This window comes from Oncorhynchus kisutch, unplaced genomic scaffold (genome assembly GCF_002021735.2).
Source record: "Oncorhynchus kisutch isolate 150728-3 unplaced genomic scaffold, Okis_V2 scaffold1225, whole genome shotgun sequence".
NCBI classification, from domain to species: domain Eukaryota; kingdom Metazoa; phylum Chordata; class Actinopteri; order Salmoniformes; family Salmonidae; genus Oncorhynchus; species Oncorhynchus kisutch.
In genome coordinates, this window is record NW_022263170.1 from 32,233 (window position 1) to 53,900 (window position 21,668).

General features: G+C 44.8%; 1 protein-coding gene across 1 annotated transcript in view; it reads right to left on the minus strand.

The window, feature by feature from the left end:
* Positions 1 to 1,459: 1,459 nt before the first annotated feature.
* Positions 1,460 to 21,668, minus strand: part of LOC109878849 (potassium voltage-gated channel subfamily C member 2) — a 30,800-nt gene continuing 10,591 nt past the window's right edge. The window contains exons 3-6 of the mRNA XM_031818005.1: positions 11,255 to 12,227; positions 10,128 to 10,304; positions 3,981 to 4,071; positions 1,460 to 3,009 (exon numbers count right to left, since the gene is read on the minus strand). Coding sequence (XP_031673865.1) covers positions 4,013 to 4,071; positions 10,128 to 10,304; positions 11,255 to 12,227 — 1,209 coding nt within the window. The 3' untranslated portion in view covers positions 1,460 to 3,009; positions 3,981 to 4,012. The remainder of the gene's footprint in view (positions 3,010 to 3,980; positions 4,072 to 10,127; positions 10,305 to 11,254; positions 12,228 to 21,668) is intronic.

A 21,668-nucleotide genomic window follows, 5' to 3' on the forward strand; every position in this document is an offset into this window, starting at 1 on the left:
ACATCATGTGGAGAACCTGGCACAACTACTCCACAGGGTTACTAAGACACACAATATACCACTCAACCAGCACTTACCGTCTGACACCGACACATCCTTCTGTTTTTCTCTTTTTGTCGTTGTTTGTTTTTACCATCAAACCTGCAGACGATCAAAGTCTTTCACTGTAGGTTGCAGTAGTACCCAGTTCACAGAGACTTTAGTACAAGTCTTTCACTGTAGGTTGCAGTAGTACCCAGTTCACAGAGACTTTTAGTACAAGTCTTTCACTGTAGGTTGCAGTAGTACCCAGTTCACAGAGACTTTTAGTACAAGTCTTTCACTGTAGGTTGCAGTAGTACCCAGTTCACAGAGACTTTTAGTACAAGTCTTTCACTGTAGGTTGCAGTAGTGCCCAGTTCACAGAGACTTTTAGTACAAGTCTTTCACTGTAGGTTGCAGTAGTGCCCAGTTGACAGAGACTTTTAGTACAAGTCTTTCACTGTAGGTTGCAATAGTACCCAGTTCACAGAGACTTTTAGTACAAGTCTTTCACTGTAGGTTGCAGTAGTGCCCAGTTCACAGAGACTTTTAGTACAAGTCTTTCACTGTAGGTTGCAGTAATACCCAGTTCACAGAGACTTTTAGTACAAGTCTTTCACTGTAGGTTGCAGTAGTGCCCAGTTCACAGAGACTTTTAGTACAAGTCTTTCACTGTAGGTTGCAGTAGTACCCAGTTCACAGAGACTTTTAGTACAAGTCTTTCACTGTAGGTTGCAGTAGTGCCCAGTTCACAGAGACTTTTAGTACAAGTCTTTCACTGTAGGTTGCAGTAGTACCCAGTTCACAGACACTTGTCTGTGATGTTTCTCACGGCCAAGGAACAGTGCTCTGATGCTATATTCATAGTCACTATTTTGGTATTTAGAAAATTATGGTTGTTTTTTCCCCCTGGCTGTCTAAGGATGTCTCGCGCTCGCTCTTAAGGGAGTTGGGTACAGCCCGGGGTGTGTGGAGTTTCTTCCCCTGTAAAACACACTCCTATCCCCAGCTGTTTACATCTCCACGACACACGTTTGCTGTTTCCATGGTGATGGGTGTAAAGATAGTTGGGATGTCTCTGAGTTACCGGCACGTAGGGGCTGATTGCCGCCGGACGCCAGCTGGAGAATTAGAGGCAGCACAGGAGAGAGAACTGGCAAAAGGCATATCATTATCACAGCGACTGCTATCATTATCGTTGACGATAAGCCGTAGGAGTACAGGGTGATGCTAGATATCTGAATGAAAATGGATCCTTCTTCAATTCGTCAACAGCGTAAAATGGTGTAGCTTGAACAAAGACAATTACAATGCAATTACCTGTGTGAGTCTTATGAAAAAGGATGGACCTTAGTTGGATCAGCGTTGTGCTATAGCCGTTCCCCTATCAAAGACACTACTTCTCCTGCATTTGTGTGAAGTAAAGAAACAACAATGGTTTAAAAGTTAAATATGTTTATGTGATTTTCTCACATGGCATTTCATTTTACACATCGCTTAGAACGTGATATATGTTGTCATCCTGTTTTACAATTTGATATGTTGTCTTTTTTTATAGCATGCACTTCAGAATGCCAACAAATGCTCCACAGATACAGACTTCGAACTAGAATTGTCCTCACATTAAAAGATACAGAACATGAAGCTGGATCAAGCCCAAGTGACAGTTGTGGACGTAATGGAGAGAAACAGTGTTGGGATACTATGACTTTCACAAGTAGACCAAGCACTCCACAAGAGACACATAATTACATGTTCTGGATTCAAAAAAATAAACACATTTAAATCACTTTTGTCATAGAAGAATAGATACTGATTGGTGTCCCTTGACATTTCAAAGAGTTAAGCAGCATTGCACTACACAGAGAGTTGTATGTGTGTGTGTGTGTGGGGGGGGGGGGGGGGGGGGGGGGGGGGGGTCCTCACTGTGCAGGTCACAGTATTCCAATCCCCCAATTACTGATGGTCAAAATCAACCCTCACTATCAAGTCAATGGAGGGGTGCTTTAGCCTTGTCCTGTTATATAGGCTGTACTAGACCAGTGTATCATTTCTTGTGGCAGGTAGCTAAAATCACAGTGCAAATCGGTGTCTTTTGTTTGGGTGTCATTATTGCAAATTGTATCTGATTGTTGGGGTATGGTGTCCAGGATAACACATCTCTACAGGGTACTTTAAGCTTCCTTGTTATATATGTTCAAACTAGCTGGAAGAGTGTAATGGGTCTCTTATAGGTTTTCATTTTTCTGCTTTACAACTGCATGTTGTCTAGATGTTACCCTGGAATTCAAAACACACGCATGTAAACGCACACCACAGCAATGTCATGGAATCCACCAAAACGTCTAAGGGAAACAAAAGCATTGATGAAACCCTATGTCACATTTATTCAACTTATCCCACGTTATTCTCTCTTCACTGTATATGAAGCAGAATTCACATATTAAATCAGTCAATTTTCAGAACACGTAGTGTCTGATGCATCATTATAACACTGATTACGAGGAGGGAAACCACGGAGACTGATTGATATGGAGGTCATGACCTTGTACCTGGCTCGCAATCCAGAGGACAGATGAGAGAGAGAGGAGCTCCTTGACCCATGTGCTGTATCATGTTATTATTTACAAACACAATATCTAGATGAAGCAGCTGGCCTCGTCTTCCAAGAAGGGTCCTTTTTCTTCTTCAGTTTTATGCTTCACTCAATATCCATGACATTGAGAATCTGGGAAAAATACAACTCCCCCTGTCCCATCTATTCCCAGAATTCCAATTGACCTCAGTCTTGGACAGTTCCTGTTTTCCCAGGCAGCGTCATTGGACCTGACGCTTGTCAGTCAACAATCCTTCACCGATGTGAGTGTTCTGGTTGGTTCACGTCCTTGAGTGACGCTATGTGATCCAACAGGATCCACACACCAATAGGTCTTGTTAGTCCACTGATTGGCTGATGACGGCAGTCATTCCAATAGGACACGTAAACGGCTAAACAGAATGTAAAGCAGGTCACATCTCTAAATATCAGAAATGTGTCTCTAATGATAATAATCTATAGTCATTATACGAATAACCACATGCAGATTCATGCTATTTTTGTGTTCAGATATTTGCTTCTCATTTACAGTTTATATGTAATGCTGAATCTATACAAATCGCTGGCATTCTATGAAGTCATGATCGTAAACAGTATTGCAATGGGAGGGGGGGTGATTCAATAATTATTTTAATATAGAAATATGGAAAGCGCTGGTCGTGAGCTTTTCCTTTGAATTAGGAGACAGTTTCTGTGTTCAGCAACTGTGAGATGCGTCTGACTATGTGCCAGTTGCTTAGCAACCTTCCTGCTACTAGTATAGACAAAGGATTGGGTGAGGCACATTGCTGAATGGTAATGTCCTCTGTCGTGCGACACACCTGTTAGCATCGGCAACAATTTATGTGAGTAGTAAATTCTCTCATCAATAATGAACTACATCGCTATTAATAAAACAAAAGCTCTGTTTGACAGGACCATCAAAGGCATTCCTGCTGTCTTTTAAAGAATACACAGAAATGTGTGTGTGTGTGTGTCTGTGTGTGTCTGTGTGTGTGTGTGCCTAATGTGTGTGTGTGTTTCTGTGTGTGTCTGTGTGTGTGTCTGTGTGTGTGTCTAATGTGTGTGTGTGTGTCTGTGTGTGTGTCTGTGTGTGTGTGTGTCTAATGTGTGTGTGTGTTTCTGTGTCTAATGTGGTGTGTGTGTGTGTGTGTATATGAGTGCACATGCACGCATGTGTGTATAAAGCCATGAGTTATGATGCAGAGGGAGTGCCGATGTCATTTCCGTGACTACAATTGTTGAATTACCCCCTTCTGCACACACACTAAAACAAAAGGCCATTAGCCAGAGGTGACCACCAGGGATCAGCAGCACAGTGTTCAGCAGGCAGTTCACATGCCATTCAGAATGACAATGTTACCTTTCCACCAGGGATGTGCCTTCCCCCAGCAATTAAAGAATGCTGCTCTCTGCTTGCGTGAAACCAGTAAAGACAATCTCTTTGCAGTTATCTGTGAGTAAACAATATCAGAGACACTTCAGCTTGGCAACACAGCGATTGACAATTAAATAAGATCACAGTAAAACATTTGAAACAGTAGCAAACCAGCATAGCCCACATGCAGAGAAAACAGAAAAACACTGTTGTGCATTTTATGTTGTGTGTTCAGTCCCCCAGGTGGAGGCCAATGGCACGATGCAGACACACAAGTCCCATGCACATTCCCACGGCCCAGGCCCACCGTTTCTAACCTGTCTTCTCTTTAGTTTTGATCTCTCCTTCTCTCTTTCTCACCACACCGCTGGCAGATGATTACACAGGATGATCCATGCAAACAGGATGACGGGGCCCAGCCAGAGGCAGGTGAGAGCGACAGGGTGGCAGGTGAGAGTGACAGGGTGGCAGGTGAGAGCGACAGGGTGGCAGGTGAGAGTGACAGGGTGGCAGGTGAGAGGGACAGGGTGGCAGGTGAGAGCGACAGGGTGGCAGGTGAGAGGGACAGGATGGCAGGTGAGAGCGACAGGGTGGCAGGTGAGAGGGACAGGGTGGCAGGTGAGAGCGACAGGGTGGCAGGTGAGAGCGACAGGGTGGCAGGTGAGAGCGACAGGGTGGCAGGTGAGAGCGACAGTGTGGCAGGTGAGAGCGAGAGAGTGACAGGTGAGAGCGAGAGGGTGGCACGTGAGAGCGAGAGGGTGGCAGGTGAGAGCGAGAGAGTGACAGGTGAGAGCGAGAGGGTGGCAGGTGAGAGCGAGAGGATGGCAGGTGAGAGCGACAGGGTGGCATTTGAGAGCGAGAGAGTGACAGGTGAGAGCGAGAGGGTGGCACGTGAGAGCGAGAGGGTGGCAGGTGAGAGCGAGAGAGTGACAGGTGAGAGCGAGAGGGTGGCACGTGAGAGCGAGAGGGTGGCAGGTGAGAGCGAGAGGGTGGCAGGTGAGAGCGAGAGAGTGACAGGTGAGAGCGAGAGGGTGGCACGTGAGAGCGAGAGGGTGGCACGTGAGAGCGAGAGGGTGGCAGGTGAGAGCGAGAGAGTGACAGGTGAGAGCGAGAGGGTGGCACGTGAGAGCGAGAGGGTGGCAGGTGAGAGCGAGAGAGTGACAGGTGAGAGCGAGAGGGTGGCAGGTGAGAGCGAGAGGATGGCAGGTGAGAGCGACAGGGTGGCATTTGAGAGCGAGAGAGTGACAGGTGAGAGCGAGAGGGTGGCAGGTGAGAGCGAGAGGATGGCAGGTGAGAGCTAGAGGGTGACAGGTGAGAGTGACAGGGTGGCAGGTGAGAGCTAGAGAGTGACAGGTGAGAGCGAGAGGGTGACAGGTGAGAGCGTGTGAATCAAGACATAGTCCATGACAAGTTCTCCCCCCCCCCCCCCCACACACACAAAATAAAGTGACATTTTTCTTATTTTTTATGGAAGCACGTATGTTCTAAGTATGTAAATACAGCAACATGTAAATCTCCCTGATTATGAATACGTATTTACTAAATGTTGTGGCTGCTACTTTTAGAGCCACCATTCAAGAGTCCTTTTATTGCCATTATTAAAGTACAACAAAAGTGAAGTAATGGGAATTCAAAGTGATGCACAGCTAAGCTACTTCAGGGGTGGTCACCACATCTACAGTTCAAAGCTACGTTTGTATGGAAGAGGAGAAGAGCAGGGTTAGTCTGTGGTCGAACCCACTAAGGTTAGTCTCTAAAGTAGCTAACAACATTCACAAAGTATATTATATGATTCCAGGATGCTACAGAGAGCTAACGCCTATGAAGCTGGCTTCTGTCGGGTGTTTTGGGGGTGGGGGAGGGGAGTGTGCTCAGACGGAAGGCAAGCCTCGCTCTGGGCCGGGCCTCACAGGACGGATGGTATTGGGGAGCGGGAACGCCTCAGGGGGCACGGTGAACTGTAGGGTGAGGTCGCTGGAGACAGCCTCAGGGCGTTACCAGCCAAGCCCGCTATGTTGCTTAAGCTTGGGGATTTCTCACAGCCTTCGGAAGAGTGGGCGAGGGCGCAGGAACGGGACATGAACACACACAGGCACGCGGTCAAGTATTCCAAGTCCAAGCCAGCCACGTGAATGAAACAAGACAGGAGACGGGAGTGAGACAGAGCAGCAGTACATACATACGGTGATTCATGCACATATGTAGTTTCTCATGACACATGTCAGACGGCAAATGTCCATTTAATTGAATATGTTGACAGAACTTTGCTTTAATTACTGCTTTTGAAGTTATGCCAATATGAATGTCTCATATAATGGCATCATTACTATGTTTTATCACACACAATTTATTCAAGCAATAATCTCATACAGATGTGTTCATATTTCAATTGCTAATTAAATATATATATCAGGCTGAAAACTGCTTTTCATTCAGGAGCTCTAGCATTTGTGCTGATGTGTACAAAGTCTCTGAAATAAAGCCAGCATCAAAACACAGGGCGTGCAAATGTAAAATAACTGTGCTTAAATGTAAAATAACTGTGTTCAAATGTAAAATAACTGTGTTTAAATGTAAAATAACTGTGTTTAAATGTAAAATAACTGTGTTTAAATGTAAAATAACTGTGTTTAAATGTAAAATAACTGTGTTTAAATGTAAAAAGAAGAAGAAGCTGTGTTTAAATGTAAAATAACTGTGTTCAAATGTAAAATAACTGTGTTCAAATGTAAAATAACTGTGTTCAAATGTAAAATAACTGTGTTTAAATGTAAAATAACTGTGTTTAAATGTAAAGCAAGATGATGAGGAGTATGATGATTGTGGAAATGACGGTGATGACAATGGGAAAGAGAACTGATGAGCCTGTAATAATGACTGTGATGATAGACAGTAATCAGGGAAATATCACACTATCCTTAAATGGCCTGATCAGCAGGTGGTGCACACCAACTAAATGTACATTCATTTCCATCAGCAGTCCTTTTTAAATGTCCAGACGCCAGTGAGAAACAAACAAACGACAAACCAGCCAGACCATTAACAGAGCTGGCCAATCAGCTGGCACAAAGACAGAGGGAGAGGAAGAAAGACAAGCTAATGGGATTGCAGCATCATTACCATACTGTAGATGGATCCATTTGTTTCAGCGTTTACTCAAAAGGGACGGCGCGCAAATGAGTCCGCTTCAGAACCAGCCGAGCTGCCAGAACAAAGGGCAGCTTCAGCTTGTGCCGACAGGTAGTGCCGGGGACTAGAAAGGACCTCATGTTTTATGCATTAACCGCTGCACTGCTGCGACCGCCACCGCCGGCTGAGGAGGCTGAGACGAGAGCACAGCTGGACGCTCGCCTTGTGGCACCCAACTGTTCCATAGCCCATGATGAAGCAGAGTCGCCCTGTGGTGGGCACGGGTCCAGGTGGTGGGAGGCCCAGGGTTGTCTCATGCCTGGCAGATTGCCTCAAGACCCAGGTGGGCTGAGCATGGCACAGCACTGTCCCGGTCAACACGTGGGGGGCTGTGAGGTTTATGAGTTGGTACCCCAGAGAGATTTACTGACTGGCTTTGTGTGTGTCTCCGTGTAATGGATGGTTGAGTTAAACAGGAGCACTAACTGTGCAGACATCAGAGCTACTCCAAGTCAATATCAAATCAATGAATCAACCATAACAATGTGAACCATAGAATGAATCATAATAAAGACTGCAACAGTTAAAAGTATCCTATAGTAATAATGCTATAATTAACATTAACCCCAAATGACAGTTATAACCATGTCCTTCTCCAATTACACACAGAGGAGTGGGTTGATTGCCAGGCCATACAGCAGACCCAGTGTAAGCATGAGATTTAGATTGCCTTCTGGAGAGGCAGTTCACTTCTGATAAGAGGCAATTAGCAAAAGCGTAACGGAGTTCCATATTACAGTGTAGAATACATTAACACAGCATTAACTGCTCAAGATGACAGAGATAAAGCTTGGGAATTAAGACAGTGAAGCACGATTTAGGCCTAAACGTTCATTAGGCCCGAAATGTAATTTCTCATTCCAACAAAAAGGTTATTTTGAAGACACTATACAGTATGATAATGACTTCTAACTCAACACAGGCACCCCTACAAACAGCAGGTCATTCTAACTCAACACAGGCATCACCTGTACAAACAGCAGGTCATTCTAACTCAACACAGGCACCTGTACAAACAGCAGGTCATTCTAACTCAACACAGGCATCACCTGTACAAACAGCAGGTCATTCTAACTCAACACAGGCACCTGTACAAACAGCAGGTCATTCTAACTCAACACAGGCACCTGTACAAACAGCAGGTCATTCTAACTCAACACAGGCATCACCTGTACAAACAGCAGGTCATTCTAACTCAACACAGGCATCACCTGTACAAACAGCAGGTCATTTCAACTCAACACAGGCACCTGTACAAACAGCAGGCCATTCTAACTCAACACAGGCACCTGTACAAACAGAAGGTCATTCTAACTCAACACAGGCACCTGTACAAACAGCAGGTCATTCTAACTCAACACAGGCACCTGTACAAACAGCAGGTCATTCTAACTCAACACAGGCATCACCTGTACAAACAGCAGGTCATTCTAACTCAACACAGGCATCACCTGTACAAACAGCAGGTCATTTTAACTCAACACAGGCACCTGTACAAACAGCAGGCCATTCTAACTCAACACAGGCACCTGTACAAACAGAAGGTCATTCTAACTCAACACAGGCACCTGTACAAACAGCAGGTCATTCTAACTCAACACAGGCACCTGTACAAACAGCAGGTCATTCTAACTCAACACAGGCATCACCTGTACAAACAGCAGGTCATTCTAACTCAACACAGGCACCTGTACAAACAGCAGGTCATTCTAACTCAACACAGGCACCTGTACAAACAGCAGGTCATTCTAACTCAACACAGGCATCACCTGTACAAACAGCAGGTCATTCTAACTCAACATAGGCACCTGTACAAACAGAAGGTCATTCTAACTCAACACAGGCACCTGTACAAACAGAAGGTCATTCTAACTCAACACAGGTATCACCTGTACAAACAGAAGGTCATTCTAACTCAACACAGGCACCTGTACAAACAGCAGGTCATTCTAACTCAACACAGGCACCTGTACAAACAGCAGGTCATTCTAACTCAACACAGGCATCACCTGTACAAACAGCAGGTCATTCTAACTCAACATAGGCACCTGTACAAACAGAAGGTCATTCTAACTCAACACAGGCACCTGTACAAACAGAAGGTCATTCTAACTCAACACAGGTATCACCTGTACAAACAGAAGGTCATTCTAACTCAACACAGGCATCACCTGTACATTCTATTTCTATTGTTTCTATTTGTCTAGTGTTTAGTCTTGTTCTGTGTTTTGTTCTTTAGCCTACATTTTAGTGAAGGCATTTAGCATGCCTTTCAAAGATAGAAGGCTTGTCGCGCACTTTGTCTGCTCTGTCTGGTGCTGCAGATGGATACTATCTTCCAGATGACCTTTAGGGCACAGTGGTGGGAAGACTGGGTCACCACACAACATGACCTTTCCATAGACACACTACAGGACTGCGCCACTGCAACATCCCCCTATAGCCTCAGGCTGGATTACATTAGCAGACGAGGGCCTCTGTCTTCCTCCCTTTTCCTGGGAGGAATTCAACATGTGGGCAGATACAGGAAGGAGACTTTTCGTGGATCATCTGAGCGTTGTCCATATCCCAAGGGGTGAGTAGTGTCAACTGAATGTAGCAGTAGGTCTCCCTTATCACACAAGCTAGACTAGTGGATTAGGTTTGGTGGCGGTATTTTAGTGACCAATATCACAAATGAAGCCCCACGGCCTTGAATGAGCAATGACAGAAACGCCTAAATGATTTAGTTATGAATCACCGTTAATGAATGATGATTTATGAATTCCCAATAATGATGTAACAATGAATAATGGATCATGGATAAATGTCAGGGAAGAACATGACATAGACATTTGCCATGCCTTTCAAAACCAAACAAAAGCCATGAAAATAGCCACGTCCATGATGACGGGTGCTGATGCACATGCATAAAGATCCTGATCCAGAGGGGTGGTGCAGTACCTGTCTTCCTGACCCCACCGTCGGCAGGGCAGGTGTAGTCACTGGCAGCCAGCAGGAAGCACGTCCCCCCACTCCTCCGCTCCTGCTCTGGGGTGCTGGACCTGCGCATGGGGACCCTCTCCTCTGTGCTGGGGGACATGGTGAGATCACTGCCTCCACTGCCGTCCCCTGACAGCACTGGTGACCGCAGGGAGAGAGGAGGAGGGGCAGGAGGAGGGGTTAAGGGTGGTAGGGCGGAAGAGGGGGCGAGAAAAGGCAGGTCAAGGGATCGAATCAGGACACATCAAACAGCCTCCCACATCAAGAGTGCTTGCCAAATGCCACGAGGACCAGGCGCGCTGGGGGACAAGGGTCAAAGGTGAAATAGACAGGACCCCAATCGATGGTGTCAGTGCACCTAGTGTCTGCCTATAAAAGAGCTTGCCAATGTCAAAACAAAACAGGCTGAAATTGAGCATTTATCACATCTTATAATGAAAAGCTCCCCCCCCCAAAAAAAAAAATCATGCTGGCTTCTCAAAAGATTTAATCTGTGTTTGAATACATTTATTATAGCATGTCTAGTTCTGAACTTATTAAATGTTAATATTTCACATCTAATAAAGCAACATATTGCAAAGAAACCAGAGCATGTGCATACCCTGAGGAATTTCTGGATTATAGTTCAAAGAAACTAAGGAGACAAGGGTCAACACTCATTTCCATCAATATCAGATGTGTCAGAGTGATTTACAGATGAACGCCTGCAGGGGAAAAAACGGCCACCTAGAGTCAAGTCACAAATGAACAATCCCTACTTTAAAACCTTAAGAGTCAAAGGCTTTTTCTGTTTTCGTCCAAAATCTTATTAGTGAAGAAATATTTCACAGCAATCAGTCTCATCTCCGACCCATCAATTCCTTTTGCGTCATTCTCTTATCTCCGTGGCAACAGAAGTGCAAAACATTCTAAGGACATCAGTGGTGCTAGAGTCTCTCAAGAGGAAAACCATGTGTAAAAGGCCACTGTTTTCCACCTGAATGAGATCCCTTATAGATTCTCCCCCCCTTCTGTCTATACATGAATAACCCCTAACCACCTGACAAATTCCACCTTAAGATACAATGGTGGTGTGCTGGCGATCTCACCTGATTGGTTGCGCTCCAGCACCCTACTCCCCTGCATGTTGCAGAGGTCCCCCTGGGGGCTGTTGCAGGTGGTGTTGAGGTCTACTTTGAGGCAGGTTGGGGATCCCCCCAGTGCGACCTGGGGGATGTGCCTCTTCCTCTTCTTGGGAAGCTTCTGCTTGGCCATGGCCAGCGAGTAGTACATTCCAAAGTTGTTGACGATGACGGGCACAGGCATGGCTATCGTCAGCACGCCCGCCAGGGCGCACAGTGCGCCCACCAGCATGCCCGACCACGTCTGCGGGTACATGTCACCATAACCCAGCGTGGTCATGGTGACCACGGCCCACCAGAAGCCGATGGGGATGTTCTTGAACATGGTGTGTTCGCCAGCCGTGGGGTCGTTGGGGTTGGCGCCGATGCGCTCGGCGTAGTAGATTGCGGTGGCGAAGATAAGCACACCTAGGGCGAGGAAGATGATGAGGAGGAGGAACTCGTTGGTGCTAGCCTTCAAGGTGTGACCCAGGACCCGCAGCCCCACGAAGTGTCGCGTCAGTTTGAAGATACGCAGGATCCTGACAAACCTTACCACTCTGAGGAAGCCCAAGACGTCCTTAGCTGCTTTAGATGACAGTCCGCTTAAGCCTACCTCCAGGTAGAAAGGCAGGATAGCCACAAAGTCGATTATGTTGAGCAGGCTCTTGACAAACTCCAGCTTGTCTGGGCTGAAGATGACACGCACCATGAACTCCAGGGTGAACCAAAGAACGCAGACACCCTCCACGTAGGTGAGAGCTGGGTCCGTCTCGATAATGTAATCAGGACCCAGGTCCGGCAGGCTGCCGTTGAGCACCGCCTCAGACTTGTTGATGAGGGTGATGGTGTTGAATGCCTCATGGGTCTCCAGGCAGAAGGTGGTGATCGAGACCAGGATGAAGAACAAGGAGGCAAAGGCCACAAACTGGAGAAGAGGAGAGGAGATAAGGAGAGAGGGGGGGGGGGAGATTAGAGAGAGAGGGAGGGGGGGAGATTAGAGAGAGAGGGAATTAGAGAGACTTTTGAATGTCAAACTCTGTTGTGTCATTGCAGCTCATAAAGCACAATATATGCAATCTGGATAACCTTCTATTTACTCATTAATTTATTCACTCATCACACAGAGAAAGAAAGAAAGAAAGAGAGAGAGAAAGAAAGAAAGAGAGAGAGAGAAAAAAGAAAGAAAGAAATGGAGGGAGGGAGGGAGGGAGGGAGGGAGGGAGGGAGGGAGGGAGGGAGGGAGGGAGGGAGGGAGGGAGGGAGGGAGGGAGGGAGAACCATAGCAACGTTAATTAACATCACCTTCATCGAATACAATACACTCCATAGAGAGAGAGAGAGAACAATCTATTATTACTAGCAATAAACCCAGCCAGTGGCTCACTGAGCTGTGGCCTGGCAGTCTTAATGCAGTTAAACCTGCTGACTGGCCCACTCATTCCCTCAAACCTCTCGGTGAAGGTTCATTGATGCAGAAGGGCTTACAGTATTCAAGTCTTAAAAAACGTTCAGTCACTGTTATAAAGTGTGTTGGAGTGAATGAGGTGTCATCCTGTTGAGTGGATGAGGAAAGATCTGTCCAGTCCATTTGGTAGCCTGGTAGTGGGTACCAGTCTGTTTCTGCCATCATGCCACTCCTTTCCACCCTGTCATGCCATGTTTGGTTTGCATGACCGTATGGAGTAGGTAAGAGCTCAAACAGAGAAAGGATCAGGCTGGGTTTTTGTGAGTGAGTCATAAATTGTAACAAATATATTTCTAAAAAGCCATATACAAAAACAAATACTTGATTGATGGATCTCATTGTCTGCGTTTAAACAGGTAGCACAATTCAGATTTTTTTCCTCTCCACTATTTGGTCTTTTGACCAATCACATCAGATCTTTGGGTCATAAGACACCAATTAGTATGGAAATGCAGCCCTTGTCCTCCACATTACAGATTTACAATCCAGCCCCAATGACTGAGTTTAAAGTGGTATAGAATTGTCGTTCTACACAGCACAAGCCCACATCCTCTGTGTAATGGACTCAGACTACCTCTTCAGGTCAGTTCAGATTGTCTCTCGAAAACTAGTCTGTACACATTGCTTTAGATGAGCAGAGTGGCACAAGGGAATTCAGCTTATAGGTTAGTCAATAACAAATATTTCAGTTGAATGTAGCTAAAGGTAATAACTACAAGAGGAAATCCTTGAAGTATATTATTTTCTAATATAATAGACAACAAAAAAACATAATATTTTATATGTGGTGAATGTCAACCTTATATTAGTCCAGAAAACCCCCTAAATAATAAAGCAATTGTGTGATTTTAACCCAAATATCTGTCACGCCCTGACCTTAGAGATCCTTTTATTCTCTGTGTTTGGTTAGGTCAGGGTGTGACTCGGGTGGGAAAGTCTATGTTTTCTATTTCTTTGTTTTTGGCCTTGTGTGGTTCCCAATCAGACGCAGCTGTCTATCGTTGTCTCTGATTGGGGATCACATATAAGTTGTTATTTTCCTTTTGGGTTTTGTGGGGTCTTGTTTTCTGTTTAGTGTCTGTACCTGACAGAACTGTGCGCTTTTGTTTTCACTTTTATTATTTTGTTTGAGTGTTTTTTGAAAATAAAAATCATTTTTACGCTGCGCTCTGGTCCACTCCTTTCGACGAGAGCCGTTACAATATCGATGCAGAGAGAGAAAGAGACAGAGACAGAGACAGAAGGATATATATTCCTAGGAATGAGTCACCTTTTAATTAAACATCAGCTGTTGGTGAGACACAGTGAAGATTCTTTAATCAGTCTCTCTGTCCACTGCCTATACCTCTGTTTCAGTCTTCACTAGCTGAAATCTCTCTGTCCACTGCCTATACCTCTGTTTCAGTCTTCACTAGCTGAAATCTCTCTGTCCACTGCCTATACCTCTGTTTCAGTCTTCACTTGCTGAAATCTCTCTGTCCACTGCCTATACCTCTGTTTCAGTCTTCACTAGCTGAAATCTCTCTGTCCACTGCCTATACCTCTGTTTCAGTCTTCACTAGCTGAAATCTCTCTGTCCACTGCCTATACCTCTGTTTCAGTCTTCACTTGCTGAAATCTCTCTGTCCACTGCCTATACCTCTGTTTCAGTCTTCACTAGCTGAAATCTCTCTGTCCACTGCCTATACCTCTGTTTCAGTCTTCACTAGCTGAAATCTCTCTGTCCACTGCCTATACCTCTGTTTCAGTCTTCACTAGCTGAAATCTCTCTGTCCACTGCCTATACCTCTGTTTCAGTCTTCACTAGCTGAAATCTCTCTGTCACTCACAAAACATATCTCAGGGTCTGCACAGTGCCCCCACGGCAAAGTCAAGCAGAGACAAGGATGACTATATAGCCCTCATTGTGTAACGGTTCTCTTGTGGTGAAGTAGAGGTGGACCAAAACGCAGCGTGGTGATGATTCATGTTTGTTTAATAAAGGAAAACTATACATGAATAAACTACAAAACAATGACATGTGAAAACTCAAAACAGCCCTATCTGGTGCAAAACACAGAGACAGGAACAATCACCCACAAACACACAGTGAAACCCAGGCTACCTAAATATGGTTCCCAATCAGAGACAATGACTAACACCTGCCTCTGATTGAGAACCATATCAGGCCAGACATAGAAATAGACAAACAAGACATCCAACATAGAATGCCCACTCAGATCACACCCTGACCAACCAAAACATAGAAACATACAAAGCAAACTATGGTCAGGGTGTGACACATTGGTCCTATTCATTAACCCCTGTATAACGATGTGCGCTGAGAGTTGGAAAGCAAGTTCAGGGAGTGTTTTAATAAAATAAACAGACCATAATACAAAACAAGAAACACTAACAGAACACAGACATCAAACTGAAACAGAAACAATGATGCCTGGGGAAGGAACCAAAGGGAGTGACATATATAGGGAAGGAACCAAAGGGAGTGACATATATAGGGAAGGAACCAAAGGGAGTGACATATATAGGGAAGGAACCAAAGGGAGTGACATATATAGGGAAGGAACCAAAGGGAGTGACATATATAGGGAATGAACCAAAGGGAGTGACATATATAGGGAAGGAACCAAAGGGAGTGACATATATAGGGAAGGAACCAAAGGGAGTGACATATATAGGGAAGGAACCAAAGGGAGTGACATATATAGGGAATGAACCAAAGGGAGTGACATATATAGGGAAGGAACCAAAGGGAGTGACATATATAGGGAAGGAACCAAAGGGAGTGACATATATAGGGAAGGAACCAAAGGGAGTGACATATATAGGGAAGGAACCAAAGGGAGTGACATATATAGGGAAGGAACCAAAGGGAGTGACATATATAGGGAAGGTAATCAGGGAAGTGATTGAGTCCAGGTGAGTCTGATGACGCGCAGGTTCGCGTAACGATGGTGACAGGTGTGCACCATAACGAGCAGCCTGGTGACCTAGAGGCTGGAGAGGGAGCACAAGTGACACCCTGGGTCTAGTTTACTGACCAAAACCTTGTCTTTATGGACAAGCCAGAGGAAGTGGGAGACGCCAGGGGGATTGATTTCATTGGGACTATGTTGTACAGCCTCAGTGGCAGAGATTCTGACCTTTCTGGTTTACATGCATCCCTATCCATGTTTTTATGACTACGGGTGAAACATTCAATGAATTAGTGTATTCTTCAGTGGAAGGCTTTCAGCTTTGCCCTTTAAAAGTAGCCACTGTATGTATGAATTACTTCAGAATGTCCACTGCAGCCAGACCTGTTGTACTCAGAAACTGATTTCCTGGGCAGACAAACTTCAGTCTGTTTGACCCAGATGTGTAGACTGTGTGCGCGGGCGTATGCATTTGTGTTTGTATGTGCAAATGGAGCTGGGTCCAGAGAGGTGCACAATTTGCTCCTCTCCTACCTCCATCGCTCTCCCTCCATCTCTCCTAGAGCTCAGAGGAAGTGGTTTCACACCCTCCCTTGTTTTGAATTGTATGCGTTTCTGGTAGAGCACTATCTAGGGAATAGTGTCCCATTTGGAACGCAGCCTATGACTCATGCAGTCTCAGAACGTCATTCTGCACTCATGAAGTGTATCTGTGCATTCATCCTGGCAGTCACTGGTTGCATGCAGCCTTTTCACATGTATTATTTATGTCTATTCCAGAACGTGACTTTATTCATAAACTTTCTGTATTTTGTTCACCAGGAGGACAAGTTCTAAAAAGGCAGCAGGCATCAGGCAACTGAGAGAACCTATAAATGAAAACCCCTGAATTGACTTTGCAAAGTTAACAAGCATTCGTTGTTACAGAACCGAGGTACTAGCTATTTAATAATGGATCTCTAGAGCGAGCCAAGTGAATAGGCAAGGCCGCAACAGAACAGAACATGAAATCGTGAAGCACATTTACCATTTTGAAGTAGGAGGCAGGCACGGGAGCCATACAATGGACAGAAGCTCAGATGTTTAGTGATTTACAATGTGCCACAGCACCATCTGTTCCAGACAACATCTTTACTTTCCAGAGTTTCACAAAAGCCCTCACGTTTTTCTACTGCATCTATTTCAACATAATAATGAGCAGATTCATAACACACTTCCCCCTAACCACAACTGCAACTTAGGCACAAAAACACCACTTTGACCAGAGAAACTGTGCAGCGGTATCAACAACAGCCGGGTTAAGTGTGTAAACTGGTCATCAAAATGGGGAATATCCTCCTTTTAAAGTAACAACCTTCCTAATAAATATCTAATGTATCTTGAGAAATAGTATAAGTTATAGTATGAGTTATAAAGCTCAAACTATAACTTATACTATTTCTCTTTCTCCTGCCATTCTCATGAACACAAAACAAGAAGACTGGCGGCCATGATGCTTCCTTCCTACCCATGATGCTTCCTTCCTTCCTACCCATGATGCTTCCTTCCTTCCTACCCATGATGCTTCCTGCCTACCCATGATGCTTCCTTCCTTCCTACCCATGATGCTTCTTTCCTTCCTTCCCATGATGCTTCCTTCCTTCCTACCCATGATGCTTCCTTCCTTCCTACCCATGATGCTTCCTTCCTTCCTATCCATGATGCTTCCTTCCTTCCTACCTTCATACCCATGATGCTTCCTTCCTTCCTACCCATGATGCTTCCTTCCTTCATACCCATGATGCTTCCTTCCTTCCTACCCATGATGCTTCCTTCCTTCCTACCCATGATGCTTCCTTCCTTCCTACCCATGATGCTTCCTTCCTTCCCATGATACTTCTTTCCTTCCCATTATGCTTCTTTCCTTCCCATGATGCTTCTTTCCTTCCTTCCCATGATGCTTCTTTCCTTCCTTCCCATGATACTTCTTTCCTTCCTACCCATGATGCTTCCTTCCTTCCCATGATACTTCTTTCCTTCCCATTATGCTTCTTTCCTTCCCATGATGCTTCTTTCCTTCCTTCCCATGATGCTTCTTTCCTTCCTTCCCATGATACTTCTTTCCTTCCTACCCATGATGCTTCCTTCCTTCCTACCCATGATGCTTCCTTCCTTCCTACCCATGATGCTTCCTTCCTTCCCATGATACTTCTTTCCTTCCCATTATGCTTCTTTCCTTCCCATGATGCTTCTTTCCTTCCTTCCCATGATGCTTCCTTCCTTCCCATGATGCTGTGAAGAATAATGGCAACTGTCATTTCACGCTGTGGTGTAATTGTCTCGAATACGCACACACACATCATTCCCAGAGATGGGGCATATTATATAGTCTTCCCAGCTTCTGTTGATTAATACATACCTGTCTGCCCCCTGATGACCTGTAACAACTGAATCATGTCATGTAACAACTGAATCATGTCATGTAACAACTGAATCATGTCATGTAACAACTGAATCATGTCATATATCAACTAAATCATGTCATGTAACAACTGAATCATGTCATTTAACAACTGAATCATGTCATGTAACAACTGAATCATGTCATGTAACAGAGAGGGGCTGCCGTTGACACACAGAATACACACATGAATTATGTCATATATTAACTGAATCATGTCATATATCAACTAAATCATGTCATATAAACATCTGAATCATGTCATGTAACAACTGAATCATGTCATATATCAACTAAATCATGTCATGTAACAACTGAATCATGTCATTTAACAACTGAATCATGTCATGTAACAACTGAATCATGTCATGTAACAGAGAGGGGCTGCCGTTGACACACAGAATACACACATGAATTATGTCATATATTAACTGAATCATGTCATATATCAACTGAATCATGTCATATAACAACTGAATCATGTCATAACAGAGGTGCTGCCGTAGACACACAGAACACACACATGGGAAGACAGACATAATGCACACATACACTCTCTTGCATACAGACACACACGCAAGCATACACACATTCTCTCTCTCTCACACACACACACACACACACACACACACACACACACACACACACACACACACACACACACACACACACACACACACACAGAGAGAGAGAGAGACACACGCACGCATACACACATCCTCTCTCTCACACACACACGTTGTGAATGACAGGCATCAAAATGCAAAAAAAGAGATGCTGCCTCCATTCCATCTGATGTAAACACCCTAAACACACTTAGTAGGCCAAATTAGTTTAGGGAGCATTAGCACGTGGAAAGCACACCACCATATAAATCCTACTTTGTGGTGCGTGGAGGATTGACGCCGTTCCTCCTGGCTGAGTGTTTGACCCAATGCTCCCCGCACTGAAACAAGTTCCATCCCTCTTAAGGCCTCCATAGTGGCTTGATCTAATCAGAGGGCTCCATCAGCCAACCCAAACACTTGACAGGCAGCAATCTCATGCCCTGGCAGAGAAGACAGGGTAAGACAGGCCCTCTTGATAAGATGAATCACTGCACTTTGCCCGTGTGCATCTGTCGCGTCCTCCGCCTCTTGGACCTACGCATGTTTTCAGATCACAGCAGAGACTTGTGAGGAAAGGGGCCATACGACACAGTTCCATCAGACCACTGCCCCACAGATTAGTTTAACCCCTTTGACTAGAGAGCTGAGAGGAGAGCCAAGCTGCACCCCAAATAGCACCCTATTCCATACATCGTGCACTCCTTTGGACCAGAGCCCTATGGGAGCCACGACCTGCCCCATGGGCCCTGGTTAAAAGTAGTGCAATACACAGACAAATCAAATCAAATGTTTTTTGTCACATACACATACACATGGTTAGCAGATGTTAATGAAAGTGTAGTGAAATGCTTGTGCTTCTAGTTCCGACCATGCAGTAATATCTAACAAGTAATCTGACCTAACAATTTCACAACAACTACCTTACAAGTGCAAAGGAATGAGTAAGAATATGTACATAAAAATATATGAATGAGTGATGGCCAAACGGCAGAGGCAAGATGCAGTTGTTGGTAATCAAGCCTACCAAAACTATCGGCCTGTATCGAATCTTCCATTCCTCTCAAAACATTTTGAACAAGCAACTCAATGCCTTCCTGAAGACAAACAATGTATACGAAATGCTTCAGTCTGGTTTTAGACCTCATCATAGCACTGAGACTGCACTTGTGAAGATGGTAAATTACCTTTTAATGGCGTCAGACCGAGGCTCTGCATCTGTCCTCGTGCGCCTAGACCTTAGTGCTGCTTTTGATACCATCGATCACCACATTCTTTTGGAGAGATTGGAAACCCAAATTGGTCTACACGGGCAAGTTCTGGCCTGGTTTAAATCTTATCTGTCGGAAAGATTTCAGTTTGTCTCTGTGAATGGTTTGTCCTCTGACAAATCAACTGTAAATTTCAGTGTTCCTCAAGGTTCCGTTTTAGGACCACTATTGTTTTCACTATATATTTTACCTCTTGGGGATGTCATTCGAAAACATAATGTTAACTTTCACTGCTATGCAGATGACACACAGCTGTACATTTCAATGAAACATGGTGAAGCCCAAAAACTGCCCTCGCTAGAAGCCTGTGTTTCAGACATAAGGAAGTGGATGGCTGCAAACGTTCTACTTTTAAACTCGGACAAAACAGAAATGCTTGTTCTAGGTCCCAAGAAACAAAGAGATCTTCTGTTGAATCTGACAATTCATCTTGATGGTTGTACAGTCGTCTCAAATAAAACTGTGAAGTACCTTGGCGTTACTCTGGACCCTGATCTCTCTTTTGATGAACATATCAAGACAGCTTTTTTCCATCTACGTAACATTGCAAAAATCAGAAACTTTCCGTGCAAAAATGATGCATAAAAATGTATCCATGCTTTTGTCACTTCTAGGTTAGACTACTGCAATGCTCTACTTTCCGGCTACCCGGAAAAGCACTAAATAAACACAAGACGCAGGCCTCCTAATTGTCCCTAGAATTTCTAAGCAAACAGCTGGAGGCAGGGTTTTCTCCTATAGAGCTCCATTTTTATGGAATGGTCTGCCTACCCATGTGAGAGACGTAGACTCGGTCTCAACCTTTAAGTCTTTACTGAAGACTCATCTCTTCAGTAGGTTATATGACTGAGTGTAGTCTGGCCCAGGAGTGTGAAGGTGAACGGAGAGGCTCTGGAGCAACGAACCGCCCTTGCTGTCTCTGCCTGGCTGGTTCTCCTCTCTCCACTGGAATACTCTGCCTCTAACCCTAATACAGGGGCTGAGTCACTGGCTTACTGGTGCTCTTCCATGCCGTCCCTAAGAGGGGTGCGTCACTTGAGTGGGTTGAGTCACTGACATGATCTTCCTGTCTGGGTTGACGCCCCACCTTGGGTTGTGCGGTGGCGGAGATCTTTGTGGGCTATACTCGGCCTTGTCTCAGGATGGTAAATTGGTGGTTGAAGATATCCCTCTAGTGGTGTGGGGGCTGTGCTTTGGCAAAGTGGGTGGGGTTATATCCTTCCTATTTGGCCCTGTCCGGGGGTATCATTGTATGGTGCCACAGTGTCTCCTGACCCCTCCTGTCTCAGCCTCCAGTATTTATGCTGCAGTAGATTATGTGTCGGGGAGCTAGGGTCAGTCTGTTATATCTGGAGTACTTCTTCTATCTTATCTGGTGTCCTGTGTGAATTTAAGTATGCTCTCTCTAATTCTCTCTTTCTCTCTCTCTTTCTTTCTTTCTTTCTTTCTTTCTTTCTTTCTTTCTTTCTTTCTTTCTTTCTTTCTTTCTTTCTTTCTTTCTTTCTTTCTTTCTTTCTTTCTTTCTTTCTTTCTTTCTTTCTTTCTTTCTTTCTTTCTTTCTTTCTTACTTTCTTTCTTTCTTTCTTTCTTTCTTTCTTTCTCTCTCTTGGAGGACCTGAGCCCTAGGTCCATGCCTCAGGACTACCTGGCATGATGACTCCTTGCTGTCCCCAGTCCACCTGGTCGTGCTGCTACTCCAGTTT